We start from the raw sequence: 18,567 nt of genomic DNA, 5'->3' as shown, positions 1-18,567 counted from the left end.
TGTGGATATATTGTGATTTTTTTTTTTTTTTTTTTGGTATGCTTTTCATTAAGCAAATTGAGTTTCCAAAAGCATGAATGTTGGTATCATGACCCAACATAAAATGTTTTGGTAAAAATTCACTACAGTTAAAATTTTTTAATGTCAGTTAGATTTTCTAAAAATAAACTATTACTTTTATTCAGGAAGGACACATTAAATTGATCAAAAGTGACAGTAAACACTATTTTTAGTGTTACAAAAGATGTCAATTTCAAATAAAGGCTGTTCTTTTGAACTTTATATTAATTAAAAAAAAATGTATCATGGGTTTTCACAAAAAAAAGTTTTTAATATTGATAAGAAATGTTTCTTGAGCATCAAATCACTGAAGACTGGAGTAATGATGCTCAAAATTCAGCTTTGCCCTTCGGAATAAATTACATTTCAAAATATTTTAAAATAGAAAACACTTTCTATATTTAATATTTCTCAATTACACAGTTTTTACTGTATTTTTGATCAAATAAATGCTGCCTTGGTGAACATAAGAGGCTTTTTCAAAAACAAACCTTTGAACAATAGTGTGAATATAGGTATATATTCGTTAATTTACTGATACAAAAGTGTGATTAACATCATTATTTGATTAAATTCTATATTTTTTTTGTAGTGAAATAATTATTTGCTTTGTCTTTTTCCCTTTGTCTCGCTGTTTCTCTTCAGAATACATCCAGAAATATGCAACAGAGGAGGCTCTGAAGGAGCAGGAGGAAGGAGCGGGCGACTCTTCTTCAGAAAGCTCCATGTCTGACTTTTCAGAGGACGAAGCTCAGGACATGGAGTTGTAGTTAAGGGCGACAGTTTCTCCCCTTTACCACAGAGACTATATTATTTCCTAACCATGCGAAGCAGACTATAAAAGATTCATATTTAAACAAGGTGATTTTTTTTTTTTTTTTTTTATCGTTATTATTACTAAACCAGGATTTTTATGGATATCTAGCGTTGACGATGAATACGGCCGGGCACACTCTCTAGGTGTTCTATCTCTACTTCTTGGTGGTTGTTCCCCCCCCCCCCTCCTTTTTTTTTCTCCCGTTCACTCTCTCACTCGCTCTCTCCGACACCCCAACAAAAGAAAGGCTTGTAGTGTTTCCCCCCTCGATTCCACGTTGGTAGCTGCGTAGCTGGAATGCATGTCATCGCCTCCCTAATCCACCTTTTCCGACGCAGACCGACGGGACAGAGGCCGTATTTAACCGGGGGTGCCCTTGTGATGTTACTAACGTACTGAGAGTTGTGTCTGTGATGCTCTGATATATGAATCCCCTCAGCTTAGACCTTTTTGCAAGGACGGTCTTCAGGTGGAGCTGTCGCAGTTGGATCGGACACGTTTTGCCTCATTACTCCCCTCCACCTCAGCGCTTTGATCGATCCAGCGCAAGTCATTTTGAATTCTCGTTGCTTCCCTGGTTGTCCTGTTTTTTTTTTTCTTCTTCTTCTTCTACTTTCGTTTGTTAAACAGCTGTTTTAAGATAGCAACGCTCAAGAGAGGAATTTCTCCCTTCTCCTTTTTATTTGCCTCTCACCTTGAGGGGAAGTTTCCACGCTGTACGTTAAAGCAATCATCAGGATTTTACAGAACGTCGCACACATTCTGCTCACCAATCAAGCTCACGATCCAGCGCGTCTACGGCGGAAAATATCAGTACGACTCCCTTTAAGTTCCTCGAGCGTCTTTTTAAAGAGGACGTAGATGTAGAGGCTAGCACACCGAAGCTCAACTTTTTTTCCACTAGCTCGATGTTTCTGGCTTTTGTTCCCTCGTTGTGGAAGTCCCACACCCACAAAACGTGGCTCTACACTGTGTGACCTTCCACAGTGACCTTCACTAAACGACCAGGAAAGTGACTGTCCTGCTTTACGGAGCACAATCTTTTATTTTGTACCAACATTGTATGCACAGAGTGTTTTGTCTTTTTCCTCTTACTGTCTCGCACCCTCTCCCTATTTACGAGCATCTTTTTTTGTACATTTGTTGTATGATGCGGAAGTGGAGTCGTGTAGGACTTTGTTGGTCTAGCCTAGAAGAAACCTTCAAGAGAAAAGAGACAAAAAAAAAAAAGACTTTTACTAACATTTGTAGAGTTCATCATCTTTTCCTATTGCTTGTGCATAACTATGATAGCTGTTGTTTGACCTCATGTAGATCTAGTTAGTTTTACTGGGTGGTGAAATCAAAAATAGTTGTTCATATGGATTTAGGTTTCGTAACCCGCTTGTCCGAATACAGATATTATTCGAAGGATCCCATTTGGTAAGATCTGCCTCGGAACTTCTTGTGGTTTTAGGAGAAGGCCGAGTAACATTTACTAATGCTGAGGTGGAAACGGGCAGATATCTTCTGTATAAAGAGCTTTTGAATTTCAACATCTGCAGATATCATCAGTGGCATGTTGGTAACATGAAGAACCAGATTTAGTTTGTGTGTGTGTGTGTGTGTGTGTGTGTTTTGCAGTATTCTCACAATTCTCGCATTCTGAATGCACTTGCAGATTCATTCATCGTCCAAAATGTAAACGAAACGGGGTTGAAGTGAAGCGTACGACGTTCCAAAACAGACGTCGACCCCAGCGGGAATGGCATTAGGGGAGGTGTTTCAGTTTAGTTCGGCTCGCGTGAACGATTCAGAACTGCTTATTTTTATCCCTAGGCTTTTTTTACGTTCTCTCCTGTTTTTCATTTTTAATTAAATCAATGCTTTATGGGCAAAGCATTTGACCTTGTCTTAGCCCAAGTCAAGAATTGGCCAAATTGTGCAATGGGGGGAAAAAAAGAAGAAGAAAAGTCTCTGTTACTCTTTTTTTGAGTCTAAATCCTATTTTTTTCCCTCATGCGGTCATTGGGGGTTCATATTTTCAAGAAAAAGAAGAAAAACATCACTTATATGCAGTATTGTATTAAGAGGAAGTTATATTGGTCACAAGGAGAGAGACGGCATATGTTTAGACAGGCCTTTGTTTCACATCTTTCAGACATGTATGGAGGAAAATGCTTCTCGGTTGTGGTTTGGTTGCCTTGGTAAACATTTTGCCATGCCAAGCAACACGCACCCTGACAAACACGACAGACTCGGCTTCTCTTTCATTTCTGCTTCGTTTTTGATCCAATGTGAGAGGCAACATGTGGAGATTTAGTTTAAAAACATATATTTTTCCTTTGTTTTTAACTGTCATGTCAGAGTAAAATGACTAAAGAATTTGAGAATCTCAAATAAACAAATGTATAAGTGTGCTTCCAATATAATTAGAAATTACACCATTTTTTTGTGAATTTATTTCCTAATTTCTGAATTCCTATTTTTTCCCTCATGTCAATAACAGAGGCATCCATCTGAGCAGGTAATATGTGCTGAAAAGGTGTGTGGGATTGAAGGGAGTTTTTATTTTTTTTAAAGTTGTTTAGTGGGTGGGGTGGAATAAATAATTACAGTGTGTCCTTTGTGTTTTGCACTCATAAGCCCCCAGTGCTTACAGACACGCACAAACATTGCACACGTACACATTCAGGGGACAGCAGTTATTAATGTCGTGGTCTCCAGCTGTTTGTTTGCCTGAGAGAGAAAGAGAGAGAGAGCGAGAGAGAGAGAGGAAGAAGAGATGTGTCTTCCGGCTGCTGCCGTGGCCTCAGAGGCTCCCCCTGCTGGCCCTCTCGGCCAATGGCATCGCGTCTCTTGCAATTGTGTTGATGACGAGCTTTCCAGTGCACTTTGCATGCGTCCGGTGTAGAGTCCAGTCTAATTGAGTCCTGGCTGTCCACTCCTTTAGTCCCTTATACCTGTGCTTCAAGAGGGTGCGCAGACATGGGGCTTATGTGGGCACACAGCATGGATTTATTTTTTAATTAGTATCTGTATCTAGTACCTAGTGTGTGATACGCTGATTTAAAAAAGAAAATACACTGTTTTTTTTTTTGTTTTACACAGTTTTTTTTATTTTTTAAATCACAGGTATTATGGTAATTTGCCCCTTTTATTTCCTTAACCATTAATCTTACTCTATTTTTTGCCATTCTTTTTTTCTTTTCTTTTGCATTGTGAAGTGGGCATGCCTGTCACAAAGGACAAATGCTCTTTATCTATAGGATTATAATCTCTTAAATAGCTGTGTACAGTAAACTGTAATAACTTCTTTTTTAATAAAATATTAAATATGTGTACAAACTGCTTTGCATCTTTCTTTAAAATGGGTCATTTTGTTTTTCATTTTCATTCAAGCATTATAGTGTCCCCATCATGTTAATTGGGTGAAATGTTAAACTCACGATAATCATATTAGTTTATGACAATATCACAATTAAATGATCATGAAGTGAATTTTTAAGTAAATAAGTAGATGTTTCCTTGTTAACTTCTAACAAAAAATGGAAATGTATTACGAACTTAAAATAAAATGTATTTATTTATTAAGAAATAATAAAACGTAAAAATAAAATAAATAAGCATGTTTTGCTAACCATTTTATTTCAATTGCCATTTAGTTTGAGTGCATTTTCTTCATAGATTGTAAAAAAAAAAATCCCTTTTTATATTTTGTAATATCCCTTTAATGATCAAAGACCGTTCCTTACGTCATCTCACAGGAAATTACATCATTTTTGGCGCGAAATCAACAGCCTAAACATCAGTAAGTATGATGAATTTGAATTTTATGATGTTTTGCTGTATTTGTCGGTTTGTTTATATCTAAAACGTTTCACCTAATACAGAAATCAGCATGATAATATATACATATATATATTAAATTGAAATATCACAATGAACTTACTAACGGTCAGTCCCCCGCTTTAAATGAGTTTGACCAAAGCATATCGACCATTAATCTATGCTTTTTTATATAGAAATAGGCTACTTAAATTACAACTCATTGTAAAACTCAAATGATTCAGAATGGCCCAAATGATATTCCGATATATATGAATTTATATTAAAAATATTGAGATGTATTTTGAATACCAGTGAAGGGATGCTTCCCCCGTCCTCATCATTTACATGTATGATGTTGTTACTCTGTACCACCACTAGATGGCAGACAGGTTTCAAAAGTGGCCAAGAGGAGAATAATATGCATTAAAGTCCATTATCTAATATTCATATTAAAACTGTTGCAAGAACACCAAAAAGCCTCTTCATTTCATCCAAAAAAATAGACTTTATAAATCATAGCATAAAGCACTAAAGACATAGCAGATATAATTTAGACCATCTCAATGTATAAAGTGGGCCAAATGCATTATATTACTAATACCTTACCATATATATATATATATATATAATCATTAATCATCCATCACAATGAGTAAAACCAAAGAATATAGTTCTGATGTGCAGCAAAAGATTGTTGAGCTTCACAAAAGTGGCTGTAAGAGCTAAAGCCTTGAAAATCCCCATTTCCACCATCAGGGCAATAATTAAGAAGTTCAAATCAACTAAAGATGTTACGAATCCTCCTGGAAGAGGACGCGTGTCTATCGTCCTAACGCACAGTGAGGAGGAGTATATATATTCAGTTGTCAGACGCGACTGGGACTTCAAAAGGGACCAGATTCTGGTAAGATGAAATTGAAAAAGAGCTTTATCACAAACTGTGATAAAATGTACCCCATGCCCACTGTTAAATATACCACTGGATCTTTGAAATTGTGGGCCTATTTTGTTCAGATAAATGGATTCTATCAAATACCAACAGATAAAAATGCTAGAAATATTATAATGGGTCGTGGTTGGATCTTCCAGGACAACGATCCAAAAAAAACCCATCAAAATCAATACAAAAATGTGTCACTGAGCACAAAATGAAGCTTCTGCCATGGGAGTCCCAGTTCCCTGACCTGAACCTGAACTAAAGAGGAGAAGCACCAACATGGAGCTGGGAATCTGAAGGATCTGGAGAGATTCTGTGATCTCTTGTCAGGTGTTCTCCAAACTCATAAAACTCAGTTTCCCCACATTTTCAATTCTTTTTTACTAATAAAGGTTAGATTTTTGTAATTAAATATCAAAAGGATTAACAATGCCGATTTATTTTCACAGGCTTCTTTGCTCACATTTACCAATGGTGCCAATCACTCTGACCACGACTGTGTATGTTTCCAGTTTCATGTGCAGAATTCAACATTGACCAGCAGGTTCCCCATGACCATGAGTTACACAAACTAGAATCCTAATCCAAATGTAGTGCCATTAGTGGCCTACAGGGGCCGATATCACTCGTTTTCAAGGGAGGAAACAATTTAGTAGCATAAGGCAAATTAATCTTTTCAACCAAAACATCTCTGTCACGCAGCAGTCTATCCTCACTTGTTCTTTCATGCTTAAGGAGAATTAACAAACTGTATGCCAATGCTCTCCTTCAGATTTCCCCCTGCTTTCCCTTCCCTTTTCTGCTTCTCTGTACTTTAAACACATCTGTTTTACCCCATTATAACTCCAGATTTCCCCTCCATTAACAGTTCCTCTGAGCCTATGCGTAAGTAGTCGAGGAGAAGAAGACATCGAGCCGGGACAGAAATGGGGCAGTGCGTATTCCTCTTCTTTCCAAAGACCTGACCTCCAGTGATGGAGAAACATGAGCTCCTCAATGAAATATTTAAAGGCTTTATCTGCAGTGCGATGGTCAAGAGGGCTACAGGCCTACATGATGTAATGCCCAGCCCCAGACTGCCGCCCTGATTGGCCGGAATTATAGCTTTACCGTCACGTGACCAGTCCCTGTGGTTCAGGGAACTCACAGGAGAAGCTTGATACTCTTTCATATTCGTTAATGTCTGCATCATTTTCACTTAAAACAATTTCGGACTAAAGGGCTTAGAGGTAATGTGTCGGGATTTGTTTTCGCAACAATCTGATAGATGGCATGCGCAGAAAAATTCAATTATGGAAAGATATACAAAGAAAACGGGGTTGAAAGTGCTTCAGAATGAATGACAAATATTGCTTAGCTTTAACAGCTTTGTGAGGATAAGAATGATGCGGCAGTTGATATCCATCCCTATAATCACAGTCTGCACTTTTGAACTCTAATCAGTAAATGAGTTTGCAGATGATCAGCAAACAAGGAACGTTCTCTGAATGTTTTGGCAAGGTTATCAACAAACGTTCTTCCAGAAACACTTTTTATCTGGCCTTTATTAATCAAAATAATTCAAATGTAACATTTTCATAACGTTTGCAAAATTATGGAATGCTCCTTTAACGTTCGCATAACCAAAACGTTAAAGCCAAGTAACTTAATGGGAACGTTAGCAAAATGTTCTATGTGTCCTATCAAAGTATCATATGGCAAGATGGCAGATATGACTGCATCGTTGTATGATAATAAAAAAGATATATTGTAAGAAACAACCAAGACCATAAGCTAAACTATTGTCTTATTTTCATTTCATGTCAGAGTGCGTCTCCTGTGAAATGGCATCCTGATGCTGACATGTGAGACAGTGGATCTTGACCGGCTGAGCGTCTCTCGTGTCGAGGACTCGGTTACTAAACCAGCCCAACTCTGTTATTAATGGATGACCGTCTGATTAAAAACGCCTCAGACAAAGACACAAATGGCAGATGCTCTGACTCCCCGTCTCCATGGTGACTGATAATGCCAACTTAGTTAAATGTTGCTGATGGTAAGGCGATGACCTACAGGGTGATAAAAAACCCCATGGACAAAATTACTATTCTTTTATTAGTATTAGTATTGTTATTTAAATATCATTTTATTCCGGTATTTTGTGCTTATTAGTAATTGTTTTATTTTATTAATCATTTTACAATCAAATTGCACGAGCAGATTTTTATACCAAGTTTATAACACAGTATTATTTTTGATTTTCTTCTTGATTATCTGAAATGCTTCTTTCCATTTAGGAACAAACAATATCAGATCAATATTAATTATATTACACCCCCATGCAGTCTATTAACAGCATCTCAATATATTCTCAAACCATTATCCGCACTTGAATGATTAAAATGAGCTTTTTGACAGTCTGCAATAACATCTTCTTCCTGTGTCTTTGCAGCTTGTTTTAAAGCTTTTAAGAGATGCTGTGAAATATCATTCAGAAATAAAATTGTAATACATACATTTATTCATTTACAAATAAGGGACTAAATTATGAGCAACAGAAATTGTAAAAAAATTTGCTTTCAAGAAATTGTTACTGTAAATCGATTAGCTGCGATTAATCGCATCTGACAAAAGTTTGTAAATGTATATATATTTAAATATGTTTGTGTGTATATATATATATATATATATATATATATATATATATATATATAGACACACACATTTGTATATTTAAATATTTTATAGTTGTGATTAATAACTCAAATAATATATATATATATATATATATATATATATATATATATATATATAAAATCATTAATTATTTATTTAAGATTTAACACAGTATCGTGGATATCTCCATATATATTTACATATATACATAAATATTTTCCAGTTTATAGTAACACCTACATCTAACATTAAACATTTTTTATTTCAGTATTACTAAAAAACATGAATGGAAAAAAAAAATAGCAGTCTTTCTATTTTGATATTGTTAATATTATGAACTGAAATAGGAATTCCTAAATAATAATAATTTAATAATTGAAAATAATTTTAGAAAGAAAAGCAAGCAAGAAATGTATTCTTTTCTTATTTTACTTTCTTATATTACTAATATATCATTTTATATTATCGTTTTATATCATTTTATTACTAAGGGATTTGATGATTATAATACTTTCCCCCCCTGTGGAAACCCCAGAACAAACTATATTAATAATTACAATCTCTTAGAATTATTTGAACCACATCATTTTAAATAATAATTTGAACCCAAAACGGTGGATTGAAAACTGTTGGTGACACTCTATATACTTATAAGTCTTATATAGTTCTTATAACTATAATATTAACCCTATAGTATATAATATTTAATGTATAATATAACAGACGAGGTATGCAGTGGATAGATGTTTGTCAGTACATCAAATGCTCCGCTGGTCATCTGTAAACTATTCCACCACGCTTTTTGTTCCTTAGGCCCGTATCATGTAGCATTCGATGAGGGCTTCAGTAGTGCCAGAAGAGTGGGCCGGTTACACCCGATACCCGTCCTGGCAGGTGGGGAGGGCTCTAAACGTCATATGGACCGACAGGTAGCTGCAACGAAATGACTATTTTAAAAATTCAACAGCTTTACTCAGCTTCCCTCATACAGGTGATCCGTGGCTCGTGTTTCAACTTTTCCAGAAGTTAATCAGGTGAATGAAGAGTGGACGGGTGAGGGGAGGACTCGACCAGGGCTGACTGGTCAACAAAGAGCCCTTGGGATAGGTTTCACTCCGGCTATTCGGTTTGAATAGATGTAACCAGAGCCGCCAGACTAACGCCACCGGCATAATTTAAAAATATAGAGGGTTTTTTTTTCCACTGAGGTGTCAGTATAGGCTTCAACTATCAACAGCAGGTAAGTGGACTCGGGGGTTGTGGGTAACGTGGACCGGTATATATATACGAGGAGCGACCCAATGGAGGACAGCCTCGCTTCCCCATCCACTGTGATGCACCGACTGCAGCTGCTCTAAAGATGTCCTGATGTCTTCCAGGATGGAGGGATACTGTCTGTGATGACGCCTGCATTGGGTAACCTTTTATATCAGTTTAACTTAAGATCATTTTATTTTGAGACTGCTAAAATTTTATCCTTGACCTATAAGTAGTTGACACTGGGGTGCAGGCAGACCTAAACCTATACAGGAATTATTAGAAATAGTCAGAAATGACTATACGCATAGATTAGAAATAAACAGAATTAAAAAGACTTTAAATGTATAACAGCATCCTATTTATGTTTTTTATATATATTTTTTTATATTCAAGCAACATGCAGAGCACAATGATGGATTCAGGCTGCTAACTAAGGAAGACTGTTATGTAAAAGGATGCTCGTGTAGCTGGTAGGGCCTGCAGGCATATAGAGCAGATGAAATGGTGCGTTTGAATGCCTGTTCATTACTGACCATCTGGATGATGTCATCTGATCCCAAAACCCAAGACCTGCGGGACACACACAGGGAGAAAATCCTGAACCAATGCAATGCATTATCACTTATTGATAGACTACTGAAGATGTATGCTGCTTTTTATTATTATCATTATTATTCTTTTATTTATATTTTTCTAGAATTATTTTTTATAGATCAGAGAAATAGCTGGTCTTCATCTGGTTTAGTTCCCAGTCAACTGACCGGTGCACAAAAACAGGCAAAAGTTCTCTTCGATTAGGCTGTTAGACCAGCTCAGACTAGCAAACCAATTTAGTCTGGTTCAAGACTCTTTTTCAGATGAGTTCTTTCATTCCCCCTTTTGCTCTCTCTCTCTCTCTCTCTCTCTCTCTCTCTCTCTCAATACAGACAGAGCCTCTTTGTCTGCCAGTAATACAGGTAAACACCTGTCTTGGCCCTCACAACACGTCACATTTAGTCCAATATGTGTTTGTAAGAGTCTGCTCTGCTGTCTAAATTGAACGACAAATTAGTCAGAACACTGCGATATTAAAGGCATGCTATTCTAAAGAACTATTTTCACAGTGTATATTCAGATATTCTGTTTATAATTTATTGTTCAAATTATTTACATTTAGCCTATATTAGTAGCCTACAGCACTGATAAATAAAGAATAAGACATACAAAGTAGGCTATACTGCGCAATTAAATAAAAAAAAATGTAGGCCTATAGGCCTAATATACATCAGAGAAACGGCGTTGCGTGTTGGAACAAGAAAAACAAAACAAAAAATAGACTGGTTGCCGTATTTTTGCCAAATAAAATATATCACTAATTCACACCACGAATGCCAGCGTTCGATCTTTTAAAAATAAGCTCGTTTCAACAACGTTTCAGTGACGACAAAAGTTTAAATTTACTAAGAATTCGTTAAATTAACGTTCGCGTGACGATGTAGGCTAACCGTAACCAACGGATGTCCATCGCTGACAAACAGAAGTAAAGCAACTAGCATTATTTTTCGCTTTGTAGATTTACATATCAGAAAGTTATATATATATTAAAAGAAACGTTAATGTTTTGTTTTCAACTCTTTCGAGATAGTTGAGATAGACAATTTGGGTTGTTTACTGACAGGAATTCTTTTAAAAATTTGATCGCCGTGAAAATCACTCCTGAGACTATAAAATGGTGCTGTTGTTGCAGTTAAAAAGCTGCTCGCTTCATCATTTTTCTATGGTAAAATTAAAACCCGTCTCCAGAATAATTCGGGTTTGAAAATCTTTTAATCCGAAGATGAAGTAACCCAGTGCCAGCTGTAGCCTAACGTTATGCTAGGAGTGCAGCAGAGCTCAATCAGAGAGCCTCGCCTCCCGTCAGCTCCACCTTAAAAGGACAGAAAAAAGCACCTGAGTTAGTGACATCAAAATGCTGGAGACAAGAGGAGGGTTGGATTATTCCTTCGGCACTGGGGTAAGATGCTTAACTAATTATCTTTCCATTGGCAAATCCTCGCGGTTGCAGACTAAACAAGCGGGCTACCTTCTGTGCATATCGACACGTTTAATTTTGTCTACATGTTGAGAAGAGAAAAGCTGAAATTCTGAGAGTCGTTTGAGCACCTGGAGCTGCGCAGGTACAGCGACTCTCCAGGTGGAAAAGAGAGGGAGAGAGAGAGAGAGAATATGTAAGGGGGGGAAACTGGGCTGCATTTGTTATTTGATACTCAGGAAGTCAGTGACGACGCTTTGACTTCTTTGTCTCATTGAAAAATGCTCGATTATGCGGCGAGAGAGCTTGATAAATCCGCGTTCACTCATGGAAGCGAACGAGTTTAAATCAGCGCGAGCTCGGCGTGGCGCGTTTGGAGAAAAGTCGGGTCTTTTTCGATAGCAATCGCTCAGATTGTCGTCGAACCTGTGCAAATCAGGTAGAGAAGAGCAAGTTTTTAGATTTTTAGTTGTGTTAAAAGTTAGCGTTCATAAATAAATAAATAAACTAAAGGAAGAGCCGAGTCTGAAAAAAAGTCAGGATTTTGAGACGTACGCATCAGGTAAGTTTCTAAATAATTGTTTAACATCAAACGTAAATTTCAGACTAATAATTGATTGTGTATATAACTGTTTTCTTTTTTCTTTTTTTTAATATTATCCTGCATATTTACCTATGAATTAACATATTTTTACGGGTTTTATGGACTGAGAAGGAAAAAAATATATATTTGTTATTATTATATTACAGATTATAGCCTATTGGATGTTTTTTTTCAAGGTTATTTACAGAGGATAGAGGATACAACAGAGGATACTTGTAGTCTCAGTGCAGAAATAAGGCGCATGTGTGGAAATGCATTCACAGCATCCCTCTGCAAAAATAGGGCTGGATATCTGAGTGGTTGACGCATAACGTTTTTATCAGCATCAATATGTTATGTTCAAATTTATTTAGATATTTAAGGAAACGTGTATGTTTTAGGTGCTGTAACTGATCCCCACTTCTTTTTGCTGTTTTCAAACTTCTTTTTGCCTTCACCAGTTCAATTAATTAATTTATACTAAAAAATAACTCAGTATGAGATTGTGTATAGCCTAATAATAATAATAAAAAAACTATGTATAATAGGCTATCTGTAAAATATGTAGCAATTATTTTAGTTTAAAATGGTTTTAGGTGACAATAGCAGGTCAGACCGCAGGGCATGTCAACAGCTTCCCAAAAGTATTTCATGTCATCAACCCATCTACACCATTTCCAGGGTCCCGCCTAAATCTAGCAAAATGTGATAATCTTATATTTGTTTCTTTTTTTTTTTCTTTTTTTTGCCCTGCGTCGTCGTTTGCATAGGCTCAAGGAGATTTGTTTAGTAGTCTAGGTTACTCGTTATTCTATCAATTGCATGTGGATAAAAAGTCGAAGTTACTAACAGTCAACCGCAAGATTGTTGGGCTATTTAAAATAACTTAGATTTTATTTTTTTTATTTTTAATTCAACAAAAGCAAAACAATGACACTGAAAATTATTCTGGTAGGATGGCAAACAGAAAGCCCACATGACCAATTAATTCAGGATTAACTCTTAATTTATTATAAAATGTAAGTATATTTTTATTTGCATTGCATGTTACAAGTAGGCTAGCTTATATTTTTGATATTTTCAGTTTGTCACGCATCACCACAAAACATACAAATGCCTACACAATTTATCCATATATTAAAAATTAGTATTTAAAATAAATAAAACAAGTAGCCCATTTATATTTTCTACAAAATATTTTATTTTCAGGTAAACAACACACGCGATATCAATGATTGTTTTGTCTACAATCACCTTGGGAGAACGAGTAGCCCCGGGCGTTGTCCTTTTGTGGGAGACTGAACTAGTCTGGCCAAATCTTTCCTAAAATAACTGAAGTTCGAGGAGATACTAGCTAATTAGACAAATGCGATTAACCGGGAGCTTTGAGACTGAGGTTAACGAGAGGTGCCAACGCACTCACACGCAAGCTTATTGATGATGATAAATAATTACGAGACTAAAAACACCCCCCCAAAAAAACTTCGATAACTCTTGCCGTATTCAATGTAAAAACAACCGGGCAGGAATATGACGCAGTGCAGGGTTCAATAACACTGCATTCAAGATCAACCTCTGAATAATCTGAAAAATATAAATAGTTCGAATTTTATCAGGATTGAATGAAATGGTATTTTAGGTAGCCTACTGGATTGACCTGAATTAAAATAATAATAATAATAATAAATCAGATAATAGTCCATGATTCTGGATCAAATAATAACAATAATCAGCACTACAAGGTGGATTATTTAATTAATTTATGCTATTTCTGTAAATATTGCCTATTTTCTAGTTGAAAACAGAAAATTTGTGTCGCTAAAGTAAATGTTTGGCACATTTTATATAGTTAGGCACTGGATTCACGCTCTTGTATTCACAATTTGGGAAATTGTGAGAGTGATGACATTTTATTCGGCACACTTTCGTTTTTTACATGCTTTGTGCCAAGACACTCAGCAAAAAATAGACAGTGAAGTCGTCATGATGTTATCATATGAGAATTTGTTTCTTTCATTACGCAGGGGTGGGGGCGAAACAAAATGAGCTAGACCAATTTGACTATGCTGGCTTCTCAACTTGGCTTTTTAGAGGTATTGATTATTCCAGGAAATTGCAAGAGGAGTCCTGCTCCGGGAGCCATTTGGGCGTCTGAAAAATCACTTAGAACATCATTTTTGATCTGGAATCAATCTGGCCTCCATCTCCTGCAGGAGCTGAGGGAGCAGGAGCTAATGGCTGTTCCTGCATGGGTCCTCCTGGGTGGGGCTGTAGGCTTCGCCTATCTGGGAGGAGGGTGCTCGAGGTCTGGTGGCTTCTTCCATAGCAGATGGCATGTAACCAGAAGATATAGAGTCGAATGCAGCAAGCTCTCTTGGGTGCTGTGTGTTTGATAATGTAGTGTTGGGTTTTTTGCTTAAGGCTAGTGAACCCAGCAACATGGCGTCTCTTGTGTCACTTTACTCAATGGTGATGATTATGCTCAGGCTGATGTCAAATACTAAAGGAGCACGTTGATGGATCTCTGCAGGCTTTTATTGCACATTTGTCTGCTGTGTTTGGAAGGACATCATTGTTTTTTATCATCACTCCCATCATGCTCGGACATGGAAACGGTAAAGGGATCGTCCTTTTGGTATAAATCCAGAAGTTTGTTTGATAATCTCTAAAGATTATCTAAAGACAATTTCATTTGAGGAAAAGACTGTCCATTCTTAAGGAGATGCAAGTCCCTCCTCAGCATAAAGTATGATTATGTATTATTATAACTTGGTATAATCTCCTCAACAGCTAATTAAAATGCCTGGTTGAGCACATTATGGAGGATAATGTCAGCATTTCAATTGATTCAAAATTTTCTATGTACCCATGTGGAGAGTCACTAGTGTGTCCTTTGTAATCAGTGATAATCCAACATAGCTTGGCAAAGCATTGGGTTTTTATTCTCATTTATCATAACTGAAATGAGTTAGTAGTGTCTTTTATGAAGAATCTTCAAACTGTAGAGCATGGTGCTAGAAACACCAAAGCTGCCAAGGTCATTGGTTCAATTCCCAGGGAATGTGTGAACTGATGAAATGTGTATCTTAAAATGCAATGCAAAAGCATCTGCCAAAATGCACAAATACAAACTAGACTTTCCCTCCACTGGTTTGACAGTTTTTATTTCACCGGATTATTCTGTAGTGAATCTTGTCTTTCTTGGCTTGCTGTCTCTCTGAAAATCACTTTAGCGTTTCCTTTCTCACTCTCTGTCTCTCTCTCTCTTTTTCCATTTAGGAAGAAGGGTTCTTCTCAACCTCCTTAACCAAATCTCCCCAACCTCCCCCGTCCACCCCCCTCCCCGCTGCTCAATCGTTCTTTCATTGGTGTTGCTGGAGGCCGCAGGTTGTCTTAAGGGGTGAAGCTGACAGACTCCTGTTCTGTGTATGGCACTGGTAGAATTCACTGTGAAAGCACACTATCAGTGAATTACCAAAGGGCCATAAACAGAGCAGAGAAAGAACCACGTGATGGCCAATTTGCTTCAGATTCGCTCTCTGGTGTAAGTGGGTACAGATTCCAAACTCTCTGCTGAGCCGGACGCTCTGCTGTCCCTCTTCTTTGCCTGTTTTGGCACTAGCACATTTTTGCTTTTTTATATATACGTTGAGCAATTATGTGTAGTGCCAATATGGGACAAGACAGAAATGCTGCTAAAAATCTCCTGATCACGAGCAAAAGGACAGACAACCGTTGGCGCGATTGATCCTCTCCTAGGCAGTCGTGTTCTATTTTCAATCCTTCTGCCCAGTGTAACATAAGAAGCGACCTTTGCTGCGGAAAGCCGAAAATTCAATAATCTCGGATCTTTCGGAAGACATTTTCCTTTCTATCACTGCAGCTGAACCCTAAAAGAAGTAGCTCACGCTGGTTTTGCACGGAGATGATTTGTACAGTTGCATTATTACACTAAAACATTTTGTCTTGCATCAGACGCCATAAACAGTCATTAATGGAGGACGTTCAGATATTCATCTTCTCTTGGAAGCAACTGCATCTTCATCGATCAATGTTCTTTCAAAGGGAACATTTTTTTGCAAACATTTTTCTGTACTTCTGTGTAGTGCTACAGTTGCTGATTAAAAAGATGTTCTTTTTTTTTTTACGCCTACAATCTTATAAATAAAGGTTCTTCATTGGCATTGATGATTCCATGAAAAGCCATTAACATCCATGGAACCAAAAGGAGTATTTTTAGGAGTGTATTAGAGCCTTTTTTCTTACCCAAAACCTTCATTAATTGTTCATCTCTTATTTTTCATTTAAAGTATCTTTAGAATTAAATAAAAATGCAAAAAATGACTGCTTGTCTGTTGTGGCAAAAACAGCCATTTTCTCCTCCGCTACCGAGTTCAAGGACAAAACCGCAAGGTTCTCTGACGGTATTTGGCAATGGTAGAACTCACACTGGTGAGGTAGTCAGATCCGGTGGTTCTAGACTTGCCAACTACTACCTGAGAACTTCTCCACTGTCAAAATATCATCTCAGAAAAACTGAGAGCACCATTTTGAACCCTGACTGCATTTCAGTGATGTCACAGGCTCCACCCCATGAGTGAGTGACTGTGGGTATTGCGGGTTGGGGTGAAATTCAAATATTCCCCCCTGCGCACCACAGTCTCATAGCTCCTGATGCTTCGCACATTGATCCAAACTGTTTGCTGATACTAGTCGGCCATGTTTGGCTTTCATTTCATTGTGAATCTCATTATGTTGGACGCACGAGACTTATTTCTCTTTTTTTGGGCTGTGTTAACCAAAACATTGTCTGTTATAAGTTACTAATCAAAGTCTACTGAAACCAATTGAAACCACCCAGATGTTCATATTCATGCTCAAAATAAATAAATAAATAAATAAACAATGACGGCTCTTGGAGAAGTGGTGTGGCATTTGTGTGAAACAGCTTGTGTTTTGTCGCTTGGTAAAGGGAGAGGCTGCCCTGTATCTGGGTCAATGGCTGCTAATGTAGGTGAGGAGAGGATTGCTGGATTAAGTCCTCTTTATCTCCTTTTGCATAAATCTATTCATACAGAATGAATGACAATATGAAAACATTAGCCATCATTGAAGTGTAATGCTATTTCTAGTGTCAACCCCTCTCTTCAGGTCTCTTGTAGGTGAACTGTTTGGTTACTAAATCTGAACCTCGTCGACTAAAGATTCATTTTCATTATAAAGAATATGGAGAATTTGTTAGAGAACTTATGTTCATACATTATTTACGAGCAGTTAAAAAGGAAATGGTGTATATATTGGCCATTGAAGAACAAATGTGACCCACTATAGTGGTTTCATCCCTATTTAGACTCATTTTTGCATCTAACAGTTGTGTAGACTTCCAAATGCATTGCAATATCCCATTAAATTCATTCAGTCGTAGCTTTCTCCATTGTTTTTTTTTTTTATCATTATCTTCAGTATCTCTCTGCTATTGCTGTTCACCTGTGTTTACCTGTCTACGTCAGAAAATCCAAAGTAAATATGCGTATATGGGAGAAGAAAGGAACATTGTCGGATTCCTGCCGAAACTTTGGCTGCGGTAATTGCTTTGTGGGAAATCTCTGTCCATGTGGGCCTTCTCCAGATGGGCCAGCCGGGTCGGGTTACACAGCATTTTCCAGGCCCCCTCCTCTGTACCGACTACTCCTCTCATTCAGTGAATAATCCCTGGTTAGGAGAGAAAGAAAGAGCATGGCTGAGACAGAGCTCGGTCTGTACTCTAATGTAAAGAGAGCATTAGTGGAATGAGATTAGGGTCCATCTCTCTTACGCACTGTCTGATGCCGAGGTGCGTATGATGGCGAGAACATCATCAATGTTAGAAAGTGATGATGGTGGTGGTGGGAATAATATATCCCCTACTTCAGGAAGCATCTGTGCAGTTTTATTCACTGTAGTATTTTGCTTTGTGGAAAAAAATGATAAAAGTGTGTGCAAGATAGATAGATAATGACTAAGCTGATTAAGACCGCCTCCAAGGTGATAGGAGTTCAACAGACATTTGTAAAGAACGTGTTGTTAAAAAAGCCTATTCGTAATTAACTGTCCATCACTTCCATTATACAAGGAGTTTGTTGTCCTCCCATCAGGCCATAGATAGACATTTATTTTCCTTACTATTTGTATTCATGCTCTTATAATGTCTTTGTTTTGAATGTTTATATGTGTATTAATGTGGTGTGTGGCACCTGTGCAAACCAAATTTCCTAATAAACTGACAGGCAGACAGACAGGTAGGCTGGGTTTAGTAGAGGGGATAATCCATTAGTTCAGAGCTACTGCTACGTGAACGCCTGTGTGTGTGTGTGTGTGTGTATAAGAGAGAGGGCCAGAGGGATGCAGTGTGTATTAAGATATTAGCAGAGATTAAAGCTCTGCTACAGAGTTTG

At 37.3% G+C, this 18,567-nt stretch overlaps 2 protein-coding genes across 2 annotated transcripts in view; one reads left to right on the top strand and one right to left on the bottom strand.

Moving 5' to 3' along the window:
* ube2h (ubiquitin-conjugating enzyme E2H) overlaps positions 1–1,166 on the top strand; it is a 30,076-nt gene extending 28,910 nt beyond the window's left edge. The window contains exon 7 of the mRNA XM_079868171.1: positions 706–1,166. Coding sequence (XP_079724297.1) covers positions 706–830 — 125 coding nt within the window. The 3' untranslated portion in view covers positions 831–1,166. The remainder of the gene's footprint in view (positions 1–705) is intronic.
* Positions 1–18,567, bottom strand: part of slc26a5 (solute carrier family 26 member 5) — a 202,049-nt gene that overhangs the window by 85,327 nt on the left and 98,155 nt on the right. The window lies entirely within an intron of this gene.

The sequence above is a fragment of the Squalius cephalus genome (assembly GCF_949319135.1).
Source record: "Squalius cephalus genome assembly, chromosome: 4".
NCBI classification, from domain to species: Eukaryota; Metazoa; Chordata; class Actinopteri; order Cypriniformes; family Leuciscidae; genus Squalius; species Squalius cephalus.
Note: the sequence above shows the minus strand (reverse complement) of the source record. Positions and strands in the feature narration are given on the sequence as shown.